This window comes from Ricinus communis, chromosome 6 (genome assembly GCF_019578655.1).
Source record: "Ricinus communis isolate WT05 ecotype wild-type chromosome 6, ASM1957865v1, whole genome shotgun sequence".
Lineage (NCBI taxonomy): Eukaryota > Viridiplantae > Streptophyta > Magnoliopsida > Malpighiales > Euphorbiaceae > Ricinus > Ricinus communis.
This window is the reverse complement of record NC_063261.1, coordinates 21748420-21763618: the sequence shown is the minus strand read 5'-3', so window position 1 is coordinate 21763618 and position 15199 is coordinate 21748420. Positions and strand designations below refer to the sequence as shown.

The 15199-nt window shown below is 27.6% G+C and overlaps 2 protein-coding genes across 3 annotated transcripts; one reads left to right on the top strand and one right to left on the bottom strand.

The window, feature by feature from the left end:
* Positions 1-3400: 3400 nt before the first annotated feature.
* Positions 3401-4222, bottom strand: LOC8265370 (late embryogenesis abundant protein EMB564). The gene is made up of 2 exons (XM_002528263.3): positions 3992-4222; positions 3401-3823 (listed from the first exon to the last, which is right to left on the bottom strand). Exons 1-2 carry the CDS (start codon positions 4110-4112, stop codon positions 3660-3662), a joined length of 285 nt encoding a protein of 94 aa, XP_002528309.1. The 5' UTR covers positions 4113-4222; the 3' UTR covers positions 3401-3659.
* An 8328-nt stretch (positions 4223-12550) lies between these two features.
* LOC8265371 (probable protein phosphatase 2C 25) lies at positions 12551-14484 on the top strand. Of its 2 annotated transcripts, XM_048376001.1 has the most exons (5): positions 12551-13093; positions 13184-13281; positions 13435-13525; positions 13720-13899; positions 14016-14484. In XM_048376001.1, exons 1-5 carry the CDS (start codon positions 12656-12658, stop codon positions 14178-14180), a joined length of 972 nt encoding a protein of 323 aa, XP_048231958.1. In that variant the 5' UTR covers positions 12551-12655; the 3' UTR covers positions 14181-14484. The 2 variants fall into 2 exon arrangements, with proteins under 2 accessions (XP_048231958.1, XP_002528310.1); XM_002528264.4 differs by having other exon boundaries at positions 12552-13093; positions 13184-13525.
* Positions 14485-15199: the final 715 nt, after the last annotated feature.

Here is a 15199-nt window from a genome sequence, read left to right as displayed (position 1 = left end):
AAAATTACATGCCTTATTTCTAACTCTTTGTGTTTGAATTAATTATAAAAAATATATATTTGAAGCATATAAAACACAATGTCCTTCATAAAAACCAAAAGAATATAACCAAAATAAATCAAAATAAATCGATGCAATCGTCTTAAGACCCAAATCGATTAAAAAATTTTGAGCAAAAAAACCTATATAAAAGTAGGTGAAATGTAATATCCGGAATTTTTTTCTTAATAATGATCATATTAATAATAATTAATAAATGAGTTTTTATTTAAATTAGTTTTATTTTATTTTTATTTGGTTTAATTTGAAATGATTTAATGAAAATTTTAATATTAGACAATTAAATGAGTTATTTTTCTATACCCAATTAGTTGGATCTTTAAGAAATTAATTAAGTAAATTATTTGAGGAATAAATTATATTTTTGGTTATTCAAATTTTTTCCAAACGTATATATATATATATATATATATTGGAGAATTATGAAAGAATTTGTGAAGGGTGTTTTTATAAAAGAATTTTGAGAACATTGGTATTTTAATTAGCTAGTGGTATTTAATTTTAAGTTGGAAAATATTTAGCAAATTGGCTATTTAATTTAATTGTGTGTTAGGGCTAAATTGGAAATTTATTTTGAAACAAGGATTAAAAGTATAATATTATTATGGGGTTTTAATGGAAATTTGTAAGTTTGATATTTTTGTAAATAAATATGTCGGCCAGGGTATATATGTAATTATGTATTTTCAATAATTCTAATTTGGCCCAAATTAATTAGTTAGGGGCTTAATTGAAAGGCTAAAAGAAAGTTTAGGGGTTAATTAGAAATTTTTCTGGATAAAATTGTAAGTAATTAATAAAGTTGAGGGGCCAAATTGTAATAAGGAAAAGTTCATGGGCCTAATGTTGATATGGAGAAGAAAGAAAAGAAAGGAGATCAGGGAGAGAGAACATGTGAAGAAGAAGAAGGCGCCTTGCCGGGCGGCCACCGAGGCGGCAGCGCTGGCGTCGTGGCGCGCGTGCAAGGAGGCGGCCCGAGGCCGTTCTGGCGGCCTATACGGCCGATCTCGGTGGCGATCGGCTACCCTCGAAGAGAGCTTCCTTTTGGCGGCAGCGGCGTTAGTTTTGGTGGCCGGAGGAGAGAGTTCCGGTGAAGTGGCGGCAGCCGCTTTTTCCGGCGGAGGATGGACAATCGGAGGACGTATCCCGACTCTCCTCATCTGAAGCTTCGCAATGGCACCGGTTTCGTGGCGATCGGACTTCGTTTGCGAATCGACGGTCGAGATCGTCCGAAAATCTCTCCGGATGATCGGGTGTCGGATCTGACAATCGAAAGACGAGATCGTCATCAGCGCATCGCTTCGAGTCCGATGGTGTGTTCGGATCGTCGATCGGACTCGGACGGCTGGAAGCGAGTCGACCGAGCGATCGAGCGTTTCGGTAATTTTCTTTGGCCCGCTGATTTAAGAATTCTTTGATTTAATTTATGCTTATTGTTTTGTGTTGAATATTTGATAATATTTGTGAGTCAAAAATAATTGTATGTCGGTTGCCTGCCTTGTATTTTGTATTGTGTAGCGGAGTCGGAAAAATAGTGATGTTTCGGGACCCGACTCCCGTTGTTTTGAATTGTTGGATATTTGAAGTATTTTTCTAGCAGGTCCTGGACCTATTTTACGGGGGGTAAATGTTCGTTTTGTAGGGGGAGGTTCTGCCGGATTTTCAATATAATTCTCCCGAGTCGAGATTTTTAGACAGTCAGTCCTAGGAATCTAGGCCTAGGATTAATGGTTAATTGTTTTCGCGTTTTGATAAATTGTTTTTCGTGATCAGATGATCTGTCTGTTCGGCTCGCTCCAACCGAGGCACCGGAGCAGAGCTAGGAGGTCGTCAAATCTGTGAGTTAAAGTCACTTAATCGTTGCAGTATTGCTAAGTCTGAATTTAATATGTTATTTTAGAAATTTATGTTTAATATGACTATTAGTATCGCAATATAAATAATTCACTTGATTATTAATTATTAAAAATAATATAAATATTATTATTAGTAACGTTATAATAATACATATATTATTATTTTTCGACACGAATTGCACGTTGCCTTACTCTAAATTTTTAACTTTTATTTCGATATGTGTTGAATGATTTCATTAGATAATGATATTAATTAAATGTGATGATTGCGTTTTGAGAAATGTGACTTTCGTAGAACATGCCACCTGGTGGGTTACATCAGGACCGCGTGCGCACCGGTAAGGATCATGGACATAAGATTATTATGGATTTGTTTGCCCTGATCGAGCATTGCTTTCTGGGATGAGTTCAATTGATTGCCGGAGTTAAGGTCCTTGATCGAGCAACGCTCTCTAGGCGTCGGCTTATTTGGAATTCAAATATTCAGGCTGGAGGTAAGGACCCTGATCGAGCTTGCTCTCTAAGCGCTAGACCTGATGGATTAAGAGAGCCAAAAAGACTACTAGAATTTGGAGTTAGAGTTCTACTCGTCCAGTAAAAATAAAAAATATATTTTTATTTATTTATCTTGGTGTTTAATTTGATATCTCAAATTGTAAAAATCTTAAATTCTCCGCAGTAGTAACAGTGGTTTCGCTTAATTCTTCTAACCGATTTCATTATATAAAATTTAATATTAAAATAATCTATGACTTACATAATATTAATTTGAGATAAAATTTAATTGAGTTAGTGAAAATAAATATTAATTTGAGATAAAATTTAATTGAGTTAGTGAAAATAAATAAGAAACCCATTCCCTTTGAGTTAGTGAAAGTAAATAAGAAACCCATTCCCAAGTGTGTGCCGGTAAATAGGCCCAAGTCCTCGTGCCTCGTGACAAATGAAGTTATCTCCCTAGTGTGTGCCGGTAAATAGGCCCAAGTCCTCGTGCCTCGTGACAAATGAAGTTAGTAGATACCGTTCTTCTCCATTGTGTACCAAATATAAATATCATACCCACAACATTTTTCACATAAAAAATTTATTTATTACATAAAAATTTATTATTATTAGAAAAATCAAGATTAATGCTAAATAATAATTATATTTAATTCTTCAACCACCAACCAAAATTTCTTAAACTTGTGTTAGAATTAAAAAGAAAAATTCTGTCCATTCCAACAAAAAAATATTGGGCCGCCCATAAAAATCCTAACCGAAACATTTAAAATAATCTTTAAATATATATACTAAATAAAATATATGTTTCTAAATAGAACTTATACTAATGAAAAAGCAGAAACAGTGCTGAAACTATTTACAGAAAACACAAAATACACCATTAAACTATCCCCTAGTTGGCAAATTATCAAACGATTCACCCATTACATCTCAATCATCAAAGTTCTAAGATTAAAAAAGAAATCGAGAGTCAGAGCGAGTTAATCTAAACATAAAACATACATTAGCTTCATTATTATCGAACTACAGAGACATTACTGGCAGTCCCCATTAAAAGAGGAAACACACGAAAACACCATTAACTACAAACCAAAGCTACAATTACATATACTTAGCCATGCATGCAGGCATGGTCACAAGTACACAGCTAAATAAACCTAAGTACGTACGACAGTGACCCAAAGATACACTAATACACTTGGAAGACTACCCCCACTTTCCATTATTCAGCAAGCAGATTTAGCCCCTGGTCCTGAACTTGGACTCGTCAAGGGAGATTCCCTCTCTCTCTGCTCGCTCTCCACCGGACTCATCCGTGGTGCTCAACCCACCCTTGCGGCCCATCTCCTGATACCCCTCCGTTCCCAGCTGCTCCTTCCTCGTCTGACCTCCTCGGCTCCGCCCTATCACAAACAAATAACAACCAATCAACATATAGCTAACAGTAACAACAATAATAAACACACTATTCTTTTATTTAGAAACTGAGAGCACATATCGGTTTCAAATAGAGTAGCGGTGTAGTGACCGGTTTCTCAATTAAAATTGAAATGGATTATTAAATTGTTTACCTTCAGCAAGGTGTTCTTGGGCTTCGAGGCTCTTGCCACCTGTGCCACCGGGGATTACAGTCTCACCTTGCCTAGCCCTGTTATCGAGCTCTTCCCTTGATTGCTGCTGATCAGTAGACATTCTTCCTTTCCTTTTTTTCACTTAAAATTTCGCAAAAGACCACGACAATGATGACAATGATGATGATATCGTGCTAAATGGTAAGATGAATGCGGAGCAAAAACCATGAAGACTATTTATAGAGTGGGTAGCGGTTAGAATAAGGATCAGTACATTTTGGAAGCTGACACGTGGTGAATGATGCGGCCAAACTTGGAAGGGACTTATTCTACACGTAGGTATTTTGTTGACAAGAGAATGACACGAGTCTTGCTCGCTCTTCTGTGATCCAGCAATATGAGGGTTCAAAAACCAAAAACCTAAACAAAAACAAATGTTTGTGTCATTCGATCAGTTCAGCATTCCTGTATGTCTCAATATATTTTTTTTACTTTAATTTATTTTGAGATACGTGGGTTATTATAATATATTTTTTTACTTTATTTTTTCCAATTAATTTTTATTTTAGAAAAGAGATAATATATGTGCTCTATAGGAAGTCTATAAAAAGATTAAGCTTCCAAAACGATTCATTTTTCTTCTAATAACTTTTAAGGGGCATATTCTCCCTTTTAAATTTGAAAAGAAAGAAAATAACTTTTAGATAGCGTTCAATTGAGAGATTTTAATAGATTTTAAAATTTCTATCATATGAATTAAACATAAAAATAATAAATTCTTATAAAATTAAAAACAGTTTTCAAATAATATAAATTTATTAGTAACTATATTAAAATAAAAAAATTATAAGAATCCTTTATTATTTTAAAATGATAGATTTTAAAATCTCTTATCTTCTAGATAAAAAATAAACCTTGAGAAGAAAATTTTGGAGGGTGTAGATTTTTTAAATTCATAGATTTATACTATTTTTTTTAGTCATCAAACAATAAATTCAATCTAAATTAATTATTTATCTGTGCATTTTACAGTATTATTATTATTTTGATTATAAAATCAAATTTATAAATAATATAATTTAATTAAATTTAATAATACAATTGATTTATAATTTAAAAAAATTAAAAATTTTAATTGTCCTTAGTTCTTTTTAAAATTTTATTAATATAATAATATATAAATTATTACTATCAATATAATTGATTTACTATTTTCTAAAATTAGAAATTATTATATAATTAAATATTAATTTATTAGTAAATATTATTTTTTTATAATTAGAATTATCTAATTAAAAAACTAATTTATTATTAATATATTATTTCTTAGGATTAGAAGGAGTACTTAATTAGAAAAGTATCTCATTAATCAATAAACTAATAAAAAAACTATAAGACTATGCATAAGTTTGAATTTCATATATCAAAATGAGTACACATATCAAAATAAAAAATTTATGTGTTAAAAATTAAGCACACATATTAAAAAAAATTTAGATTTTAAAAATTAATATATATAATTTTATATAATATTTTATATTGTCTAAAATTTCTTAATTTAGGCAATTTTTTAAATATATTTCATTGTTTCTCTTTCTTGCTTTTTTCATTTCTTAAGAATCTTGTCTTATCTACTCATTTTTTATTTTCTCCTTTATTAATTAAAAAAACTAAAAAAATAAAATAGAAAGTGATGTTGAAACCTTATATAGTTTAATAAAATATTATATAGAAAGTATTGTTGGAGACGCTATAAATTATGTCTAATTTAATAAAATATGTATAATTGTATTGGTTATTTATATGTAAAGAGAATGAGAATAGTTATTGTATTAATAATAATTTTGTACTATGTAAAGTATAATTCATTTTACCTTAAAATATAAAAACCATAGAAAGGTTTTGATAGGAAATCATCATCTTAGCAACCATATACCCCAATAACTAATAAGTTATGATACATATGGAATGCAAGAAAACACCTTTCATTCAAGATGATTCCAAAACCCAAAAGATAAGAACCCATATAAATATGAATTAAGCCCAAAGGGCTAATCATAGTCGAATGGCTTTTATTCTTCAAAATGGACTGAATGCTTCATTATAAGGTTGGACTCTTGTTTTCATGCATGAGTTGCATTTCCATTTTGGACCTTTTGGTTCATGCCTTTGCAATGTAATCTCATGACAGTCTTGATTCATATCAGGTTTGCTAATTAATATTATTAAAATATAGAATAAGAGATGATAAAATCTATCTTTTAACCTTTTAAAAATTGTCTTCAATCATATTAAGATCAACTAAAATCTTCACCATATCGTTCTTATTGCTAAAATCTTCACCATATCATTCTTATTACCTTCATCTCCTATTGTATATGAAATGACATATTAATATCATCCCTATTTAAAGGGACGACTATCATCTTCATATTAAGAGATAATTACCATTTTGGGATTATTATATTCCTTATTAAGAGTCGTTCCTATAAAACATGGATGATATTTGTCCTCATATTTATGAATAAATTTTATTCTTTAGTCTGTAAAGATAATTATTATTTCCATTTTAAGAAATAATTTTGATATCTTTTTTTGAGGACGATAATTATTCCAATTTTAGTAAACGATTTTAGTAAATAAATTGTTCTATGTATAAGACCACTAAAATTAGTACTAAAATCAAAACTTATATCATAATAAGAATAAAAGAAAAATAAACAATTGATATGATATTATTTTTAATTAAAAAATGAATTTACAAACATATAAAATTTAAATATAATCTAAAAAATAAAGTAAGTTGCTCTAATTTATAATTTATTTTACTTGTACAAAATTAATTATATTTAAAAAAAAACTCTACAAGTCTTAAGACTTTGAACTTTAAACTTGCATCCCATAAATATATTATTAAAAATTGAAAATTAATTAGTAAAAGTAATGCTAACCCATCATGAAAAAAATTGGCAATTTTTATAATCTAATAAAATTTATTTTCTTAAGCAATAGCAAAATAATATTAATAGTGAATACGAACCCAAAGTATTGCAATATATGCATGTGTGAACTAATTTTAAATTACTATAGAGTATTAAAAAACTAAGATCTAATAACTTTGTACTTAATATATTGTTAATTTTTTAAAATTGTCTTTTTTTACATAAAAAGGCATTAATTTACTTATTTTTTGAAAAACAATTTCTAAAACAAAAGGGATGAAAGTTTCCAACTTATCAATCACTCGTACGTAGAATTGTGCTAAAGTATTAAATTATTATTTATTATATAGATTCACATAATTTATTTATTATATTTTTATTTTAATATTTGTTAGAAAAACCACCGGCCAAGATTTAGATGATTCAAATTTAATCATGTTATATAAAATTAAATTATTTTGACATATATAATAATTGATATAAAAAATTTGAAAGATAAATTATAAAAATATTTATTTTAAAAAAAATGAGAGACGTCAGATTCGAATAATATTTTTTATATTATATAAATTTGTTATCTTTAGAGTATAAAAATGACACTATTGATCGGTTGACCATTTTTTTCTTAGTATTACCTCATTATATAAAAGAAAACAAATGAATTCTAAAAGAAAGTAAAATCAAAACCATTGGTTCCAGAAAATAAGATTCTGATCACACAAACCATTATAGACTCAATTTGACTTAAACAAATAAGGGTCATGCAGATGAAGTAAGATTTAGAAATTAATTTTTTTAAAAAAATACGTAAATTTGGATCCTTGTTGGATGGATAAGAGGAAGCCATCAAAGAAAGATTAAATTTATCTTTTCTTTTTTTGACCAAGTCATCTAGACACTACCAACTGAATACAGAGTCATTGTTCTTGTCTGTTTAGGGTTTCTAATTTTGCTGATGAAGAGGTTGTTTTCTGGTCTTATGTTAAGATTCATTCTGTTTTCAGGTGCATGACTTGGCTATACAGCCTGCCACCGGATGCACATTGTATTTGATTTTAGTTGTTTTCTCCTTCTTTGAGATGGCAATGATTTCAGGCGTTTGCCAAATTGGAAACCATTTATTTTTCCCTTCACCTAATCAATACATTTGAAATTATTTACTTTACTTGATCAATCGAGAATGTTTCTGTACATGGAAATATTCAAGACAAAAGGGACATAATACCCAGTTGGAGATTGATCTAGAATCATATATTGATGGACATATTTGAATGTTCTACCATCATACTTTGGACCATATCATGAACAAGAAATAAATGTATTTTAGTTTTTTTTTTAAAGGAAATGATGAATTAATCTACGTTATATTTTATTATATAGTATCTAATTTTTGTGATTGGTACTAAATATAATTTTTAAATATATAATTAAGTGTAAATTAGAGTGTATTTTTCAACTCGTAAAAAGATGATTAGTTGAAATACATATAAAATTATTGAGATTTAAAAATATATTTTATGCTCTCTTAAATGAATTTTAGACCGGTATGATTCATAGTAATTTAAACTTTGGGATAAATGTTTAGTAATCTTTTAACGTAAGATAGATAACATCTTAAATTGCCCTTAGTTCTAAATTAAGCACCGATTAGCAAAACTTGCCAAGTTAAGCTGTGGGTTCCATGCGATGTGAACTACTAAATCATGCATTTATATTTGATTAGCATTGCTCGGGCGTTACGCATATAAATCAATATTATAAAACTATGATATAATTCTATTTAATAAATTTATATATAATATAATATTAAATAGTAAATCAATTTATTAATAAATTATTATTAATAATAATTATGAACATAAATAAAATTAAAATTAAAATATTATATTTTTATGATTTTTGTGTTTAATTTTAAAAATTATATTAAATTATTTGAGTTTTATTATTATAGATATATATAGTGTGATGTAAAGTAATTTATTAATATTTTATGAAATTAAAATATATATAAATATTATAAAATTAAAAAATATACATAAATAAATAAAATAATAAAATAAAATAAAATTATAAGTATATATATGTAGTGTGATATAAATTATTTACCAGTTTTTATAAGAAAAACGTAAATAGAGATAATATAGGATTAAAAAAATATTACGTGAATAAATAGATTAAAAAAAAATTAAAACCATTATATATTTTTTCATTTCTTGTCTTTAATTTTGACAAAAATAATAATAACACAAAATAAAATTATAAGTATATATGTAGTGTGATATAAACTATTTACCAGTTTTTATAAGATTAAAAATGTAAATAGAGATAATATAGGATTAAAAAAATTACACGTGAATAAATAGATTAAAAAAAAATTAAAACCATTATATATTTTTTCATTTCTTATTTTTAATTTTGACAAAAATTTATAATGAATTAATTTATAAATATATATAGTGAAATATATTTATCAATTTTTTGTGTTTAATTTTATAATTATTTGAGTTTTATTATTATAGATATATATAGTGTGATGTAAAGTAATTTATTAATATTTTATGAAATTAAAATATATATAAATATTATAAAATTAAAAAATATACATAAATAAATAAAATAATAACACAAAATAAAATTATAAGTATATATGTAGTGTGATATAAATTATTTACCAGTTTTTATAAGAAAAATGCAAATAGAGATAATATAGGATTAAAAAAATTACACATGAATAAATAGATTAAAAAAATTAAAACCATTATATATTTTTTCATTTCTTGTCTTTAATTTTGACAAAAATAATAATAACACAAAATAAAATTATAAGTATATATGTAGTGTGATATAAACTATTTACCAGTTTTTATAAAATTAAAAATGTAAATAGAGATAATATAGGATTAAAAAAATTAAACTTGAATAAATAGATTAAAAAAAATTAAAACCAATATATATTTTTTCATTTCTTGTCTTTAATTTTGACAAAAATTTATAATGTATTAATTTATAAATATATATAGTGAAATATATTTATCAATTTTTTCTGTTTAATTTTAAAAAATTATATTAAATTATTTGAGTTTATTATTATAGATATATATAGTGTGATGTAAAGTAATTTATTAATATTTTATGAAATTAAAATATATATAAATATTATAAAATTAAAAAATATACATAAATAAATAAAATAATAACACAAAATAAAATTATAAGTATATATGTAGTGTGATATAAATTATTTACCAATTTTTATAAGAAAAATGTAAATAGAGATAATATAGGATTAAAAAAATTACACGTGAATAAATAGATTAAAAAAAATTAAAACCATTATATATTTTTTCATTTTTTGTCTTTAAATTTGACAAAAATTTATAATGAATTAACTTATAAATATATATAGTGAAATTTATTTATCAATGTTTTTACAAAATTAAAAATATATATGAAATATGATAGTATTAGTATTGAATTAGATTAATTATTAATTAATTTTTATTAATTTTATTAAAAATTTTATTATATATAATGAAAATAAAATAATGTCAATAATTAATGATTAATTATCGAAGTATTTTATTCTTTAAAAGTTTAGGGGCCTATGAATATATTATAAAGAGAAAATTAGCACATGCTATTTTCTCTCAGTTTAAAAAGAAATAGACAAAAGAAAGCACATGCCAGTGATGCCACCGACTGTAACCTTATTAGTTGTTGAACACTGACGTGTTTCGACACAAATATGCCACGTTTCCTCTGCTGCTAATTAAAAGAATCTACTGCGTTACGAAGTTGTTAGTCAGCCACGTGGTCTAACACCAATCCGCTACGTGTCCTTTGTTTGTTCACTACGTGGTGCACGGGGAATCTGCTAGTGTCCTAATAAGAAAAGATAATAATTAATAATTATCTAGACTCCCTTGGTTTTGCTCTGCATTTTTCAGCTGCAGATTAATAAAATACATTTTTCAATTAATAATAATATGTATATAAATATAGATTAATAATTTTATTTTTAATTAAGTAATAACTCTAATTATATAAAATGATGCTTTAACCATATTTTACATATTATATTAATTAGTAAATTAATCTTTTAATTACAAAATAATTTCAAAGCTAGAAAATGATATATTAATTTACATGATTGGTAAAGTAAGCTATAAATTTTTTGACATTTTTTTACTTATAAATATTATATTATTTTATAAAATATATTAATTAATTAATTATTTTATTAATTAAATAATAACTATAATTATAAAAAGTTATACAATGATACAATATTATATAATTAATAAGATAAATTCTAATTATACAATAATTTATAATTCTAATAATAAACTATCACTAATTTTTTTATATGTATTTCATTAATTAAATTATAAAATACTACTCAAAATTATATTTGAATTATTATAAAAATATTGAAATTACTATTTTTTTATCAAGTTTAATTTTATAAATTATTTATAATTAATATAATAATAATTTTCATATAGCATAGACAGTTATATTTTTTTATTTTAATTTATTAATTTTCTAATACGTTTATTTTTATTTATAACTATATAAAATAAATAATTTTATTTGAGATAAATACATAAAAGTTACATGCAGTTTTATCACTTGATAATTTGTAGTATACAGTATTTTTTTCAAATAAAAAAATATATGTAATTATAAATCGTAATAAAAAGGTATTTTACCGTTAAAATTCTTGACTTATAAGAATTCAACTATTTACATTGATCAACCATCATTTTGTGTCGTTTAACAATTTTTAATTTTAATATTTGACGATTAAATTATAATTTAAAAAATTATTACTCCAGTTATATTAATATAATGGTTAAATAAATAACATCTTGTATCGTTAATTTCTAAACTAATATTATTATATAAGAAAAATATAATAATAATATCAATTGGAGTGAACCTCTTACTAATTGAGATTTTTTAAAGGAGATTTTCTTTTAATTACAATTTATAACTATATTTTTCTTTTTATTTAAAAAAAATTATATTTTTAAATTATATAATAAAAAATTTAATATAAAGTAATGAATAATATATCTTTAAAAGGTTTTTAATTCTCTAAAAAACTAATTATTTATTGAAAACAAACTATCATAACTAAACAGCTAGAAAACTAAGGTACAGAATTTTGAAAATCTAGAAAGAAAAGGATTTATTTTTTAGACGAAAGAAAAGAAAAAGGATAAAGAGAAAAATTAGAGAGAAAGATAGACTTGGTCTCCAACTAAGAGCCAGAGATTTTAACGTGTTTGACCATTGAATGATTCAGTCCGTAAAAACCCAACCCATAAAATAATTGAAAAGAATCTATTATCTCTTTTTCTCACAAACTCACTCGACCCGCGTGTAACACACTCGTACATCTCAAACTTTGTACTCCTTCAATTTCTCTCACTTCTACCGGAGGTCAGACCTGTAAACTTCACGGTGTATCTAAAAGCGCGTTAGTAAAATTTCTAAATTATCATAAAGCTAAAAACAACTCAGCCAGCATTCAATCCCAAGTCAATCCCCAGTCAACACATATCTCTCTGACACGACGGCGTTTAGAGGTTTGCTACATATATAAATACGACAGAAAGACAAAGCAAACAAACAGACAAAAGGGAGAAAATTTGAAAGGAAAAACAACAACAAACAAACCGGAATATTATTTTTAGATTGGAATTGTAAAAACAAGATGCCGGCTGCGGTAGCGGTACACGTACCCGATTCGCCCATATTTTCTTCGCCGAGATTAAGACCACCTATCTTCTGCAAGCCATGTCCATCGCCGTCACCGTCACCGTCACGGACGGTGTTATCATTAACATCAACGTCAACATCACCGGTGGCTTCTTCGCCGTCTTCGTCACCTAAATCCCCGTTAGCAATTCCTGAGAAAGCGAAGTCCGGTGCGGCGGTGTTGAAGAGGAAAAGACCGGCGAGAATTGATATTCCGGTGATGCAAGGGGTTTGGGGAGGTGGTTTAGAGACGCCGAGGAAGGAGGAAGCAAAAATATCGGAAGTGATGGAGGTTGAAGAAGATTGTTATTCGGTTTATTGTAAACGAGGAAAAAGAGGTCACATGGAGGATCGATTCTCTGCTTCTGTTAATTTTAATGGAGTTTCTAAACAGGTAAACATTTAAAATAAATTAAATTTGTTATTTTAATTAATAGGTTATGTAGAAAATTTCTTAAATATGTATTTTATTCGCTCTTTTCAGGGTTTTTTTGGAGTTTATGATGGACATGGAGGGGCAAACGCGGCGGATTTTGCTTGCAAAAATTTGGAGAAAAATGTTATGGATGAAGTGTTAAATAGGTGTGATAATAATGGGATTGAAATGGCTATTAGGAATGGTTATTTGAGTACTGATAAGGAGTTTTTGAATCAGAGTGATAGTGGCGGAGCTTGTTGTGTTACTGCAATGATTTATAAAGGTGATCTTGTGGTTTCTAATGCTGGTGATTGTAGGGCGGTTATTAGTAGAGGTGGTGTTGCTGAGGCCCTTACTTCTGATCATCAACCTTCTAGACTTGATGAAAGAGATAGAATTCAATCCTTGGTAAGAACCAATTTCCCAATTACCAGTGTCATTGTTTCGATTATACTTCTATACAGTTGTGCGCAGAAGCTGAAAACATTAAAATATGATAACTAGCTGAAAAGCTATACTAGACTGTTGCCAGACTAGAATTTGTTCATATATATATACTAGTTGATATTAATAAGGAGTACTTTCTCGATGTTCTACTGTAGGGTGGTTATGTTGACTATTGCCATGGAAGATGGAGAATACAAGGGTCTCTTGCTGTAACTAGAGGAATCGGAGACAAGCATTTCAAAGAATTTGTGATTGCAGAACCGGAAACTCAAATTTTAAGAATTAACCCTGATTGCGAGTTCTTGATCTTAGCTTCTGATGGTCTTTGGGATAAGGTACATTCTAATATCTTGCTACCAAACCCGGTTACTTTATGCTCGTTTAAGGAAGCTTTATCATGTGAAAGCATAAGAATTTAGAGTTGATTTCTTTTTTTCTGTGCCTTCTTTAGGTTACTAATCAGGAAGCAGTTGACCTTATTCGCCCTTTATGCATAGGGGTTGAGAAGCCAGAACCATTCACAGCTTGTAAAAGGCTGGTCGAGTTGGCACTCAGGAGGTGCTCGATGGATGATATAAGTGTGATGATTATTCAATTAGGTCGTTTCATTTCATAATTTACTTGTAGCAGAGAAGAAATTTGGATCAGATAGGTGATAGATGATATTGCTTCTCCTGCAATTGGTTTCTTTCAAGGAAACTTGCAGCTATAGAAGGGTGTAGAATAGAGATGGCAGCTCATTTGACATTTTAAACCCAATCCGTAAGTTGGCCGTTGGCAGCAGAGGCAGTGGTTTCCGGTAATGATAATAGGAAGACGCGATTATAGGCATTACCCCAATAGGCATATCTGAGCCTTGTATTCAGTATTCCAATATACATGCATATACTTATACAAACTGTTTTCATCTTCTCACTCAATTGTTATAATGTTTGCGAGCTACATTAGATTGCGCAGCCATCCTTGCATGCCCGATCCATAAACATGTTTAGAATTAACATGATGATTAGAGTTCTAAAAGGGAAACAGCAGTTTAAGGTAGGGGCACATTTGGACCACTTGCTGCTACTCGGATTTGACTCTTAAATGTGCAGTGTTGGAGAGCTCTTTTAGATGGCTAGTAGAGCGTTTTATCTGTAGTGAGTCGAGTGGGTGTTTGTAATTTGTCTTGTTTGGGCAGTGAACCAGGTCTAAGTCTTGTTGGGCGGCTGGTCGTTCACTTTACACATTTTCTTGTGAAACATGAGCCCATTTCAGTCATGGGACTTGTTTCTAGATATTCTTTGGTTCTAGAATATTAAAAATTCCTCCTCAGCGACTCCACTTCTTTAACAACAACTAACATATTTAGTAAACTGAAAATTTATCAAATATTAACGATATTTAATTTAATAAGTTTTTGAAGCACAAAAATTATAGATAATATGATATTAATATTTGGAGACCTAAGATCATTAATCATCACATAAAGATGTTATAAAATAGGCAAGTTAAATATTTAAAGTATTTAATAAGAAAAGGGTCATGCTTCAAATTAATAATTGTACACATGTTTGTTTAAATATTTTTATATTAAGTTATTCTTGAAATTGTATATTTAATAGCAAGACGAAAACGATATGCATGTATTTAGCA

Excerpts from the sequence above, each read along its gene's own strand:
- LOC8265370 (XM_002528263.3), bottom strand. The coding sequence starts at position 4,112 with ATGTCTACTGATCAGCAGCAATCAAGGGAAGAGCTCGATAACAGGGCT. Across the intron at positions 3,824-3,991 it reads CCAAGAACACCTTGCTGAAG|GGCGGAGCCGAGGAGGTCAG; the intron begins GTAAACAATTTA and ends TGTTTGTGATAG.
- LOC8265371 (XM_002528264.4), top strand. The coding sequence starts at position 12,656 with ATGCCGGCTGCGGTAGCGGTACACGTACCCGATTCGCCCATATTTTCT. Across the intron at positions 13,526-13,719 it reads GAGATAGAATTCAATCCTTG|GGTGGTTATGTTGACTATTG; the intron begins GTAAGAACCAAT and ends GTTCTACTGTAG. Across the intron at positions 13,900-14,015 it reads CTGATGGTCTTTGGGATAAG|GTTACTAATCAGGAAGCAGT; the intron begins GTACATTCTAAT and ends TGCCTTCTTTAG.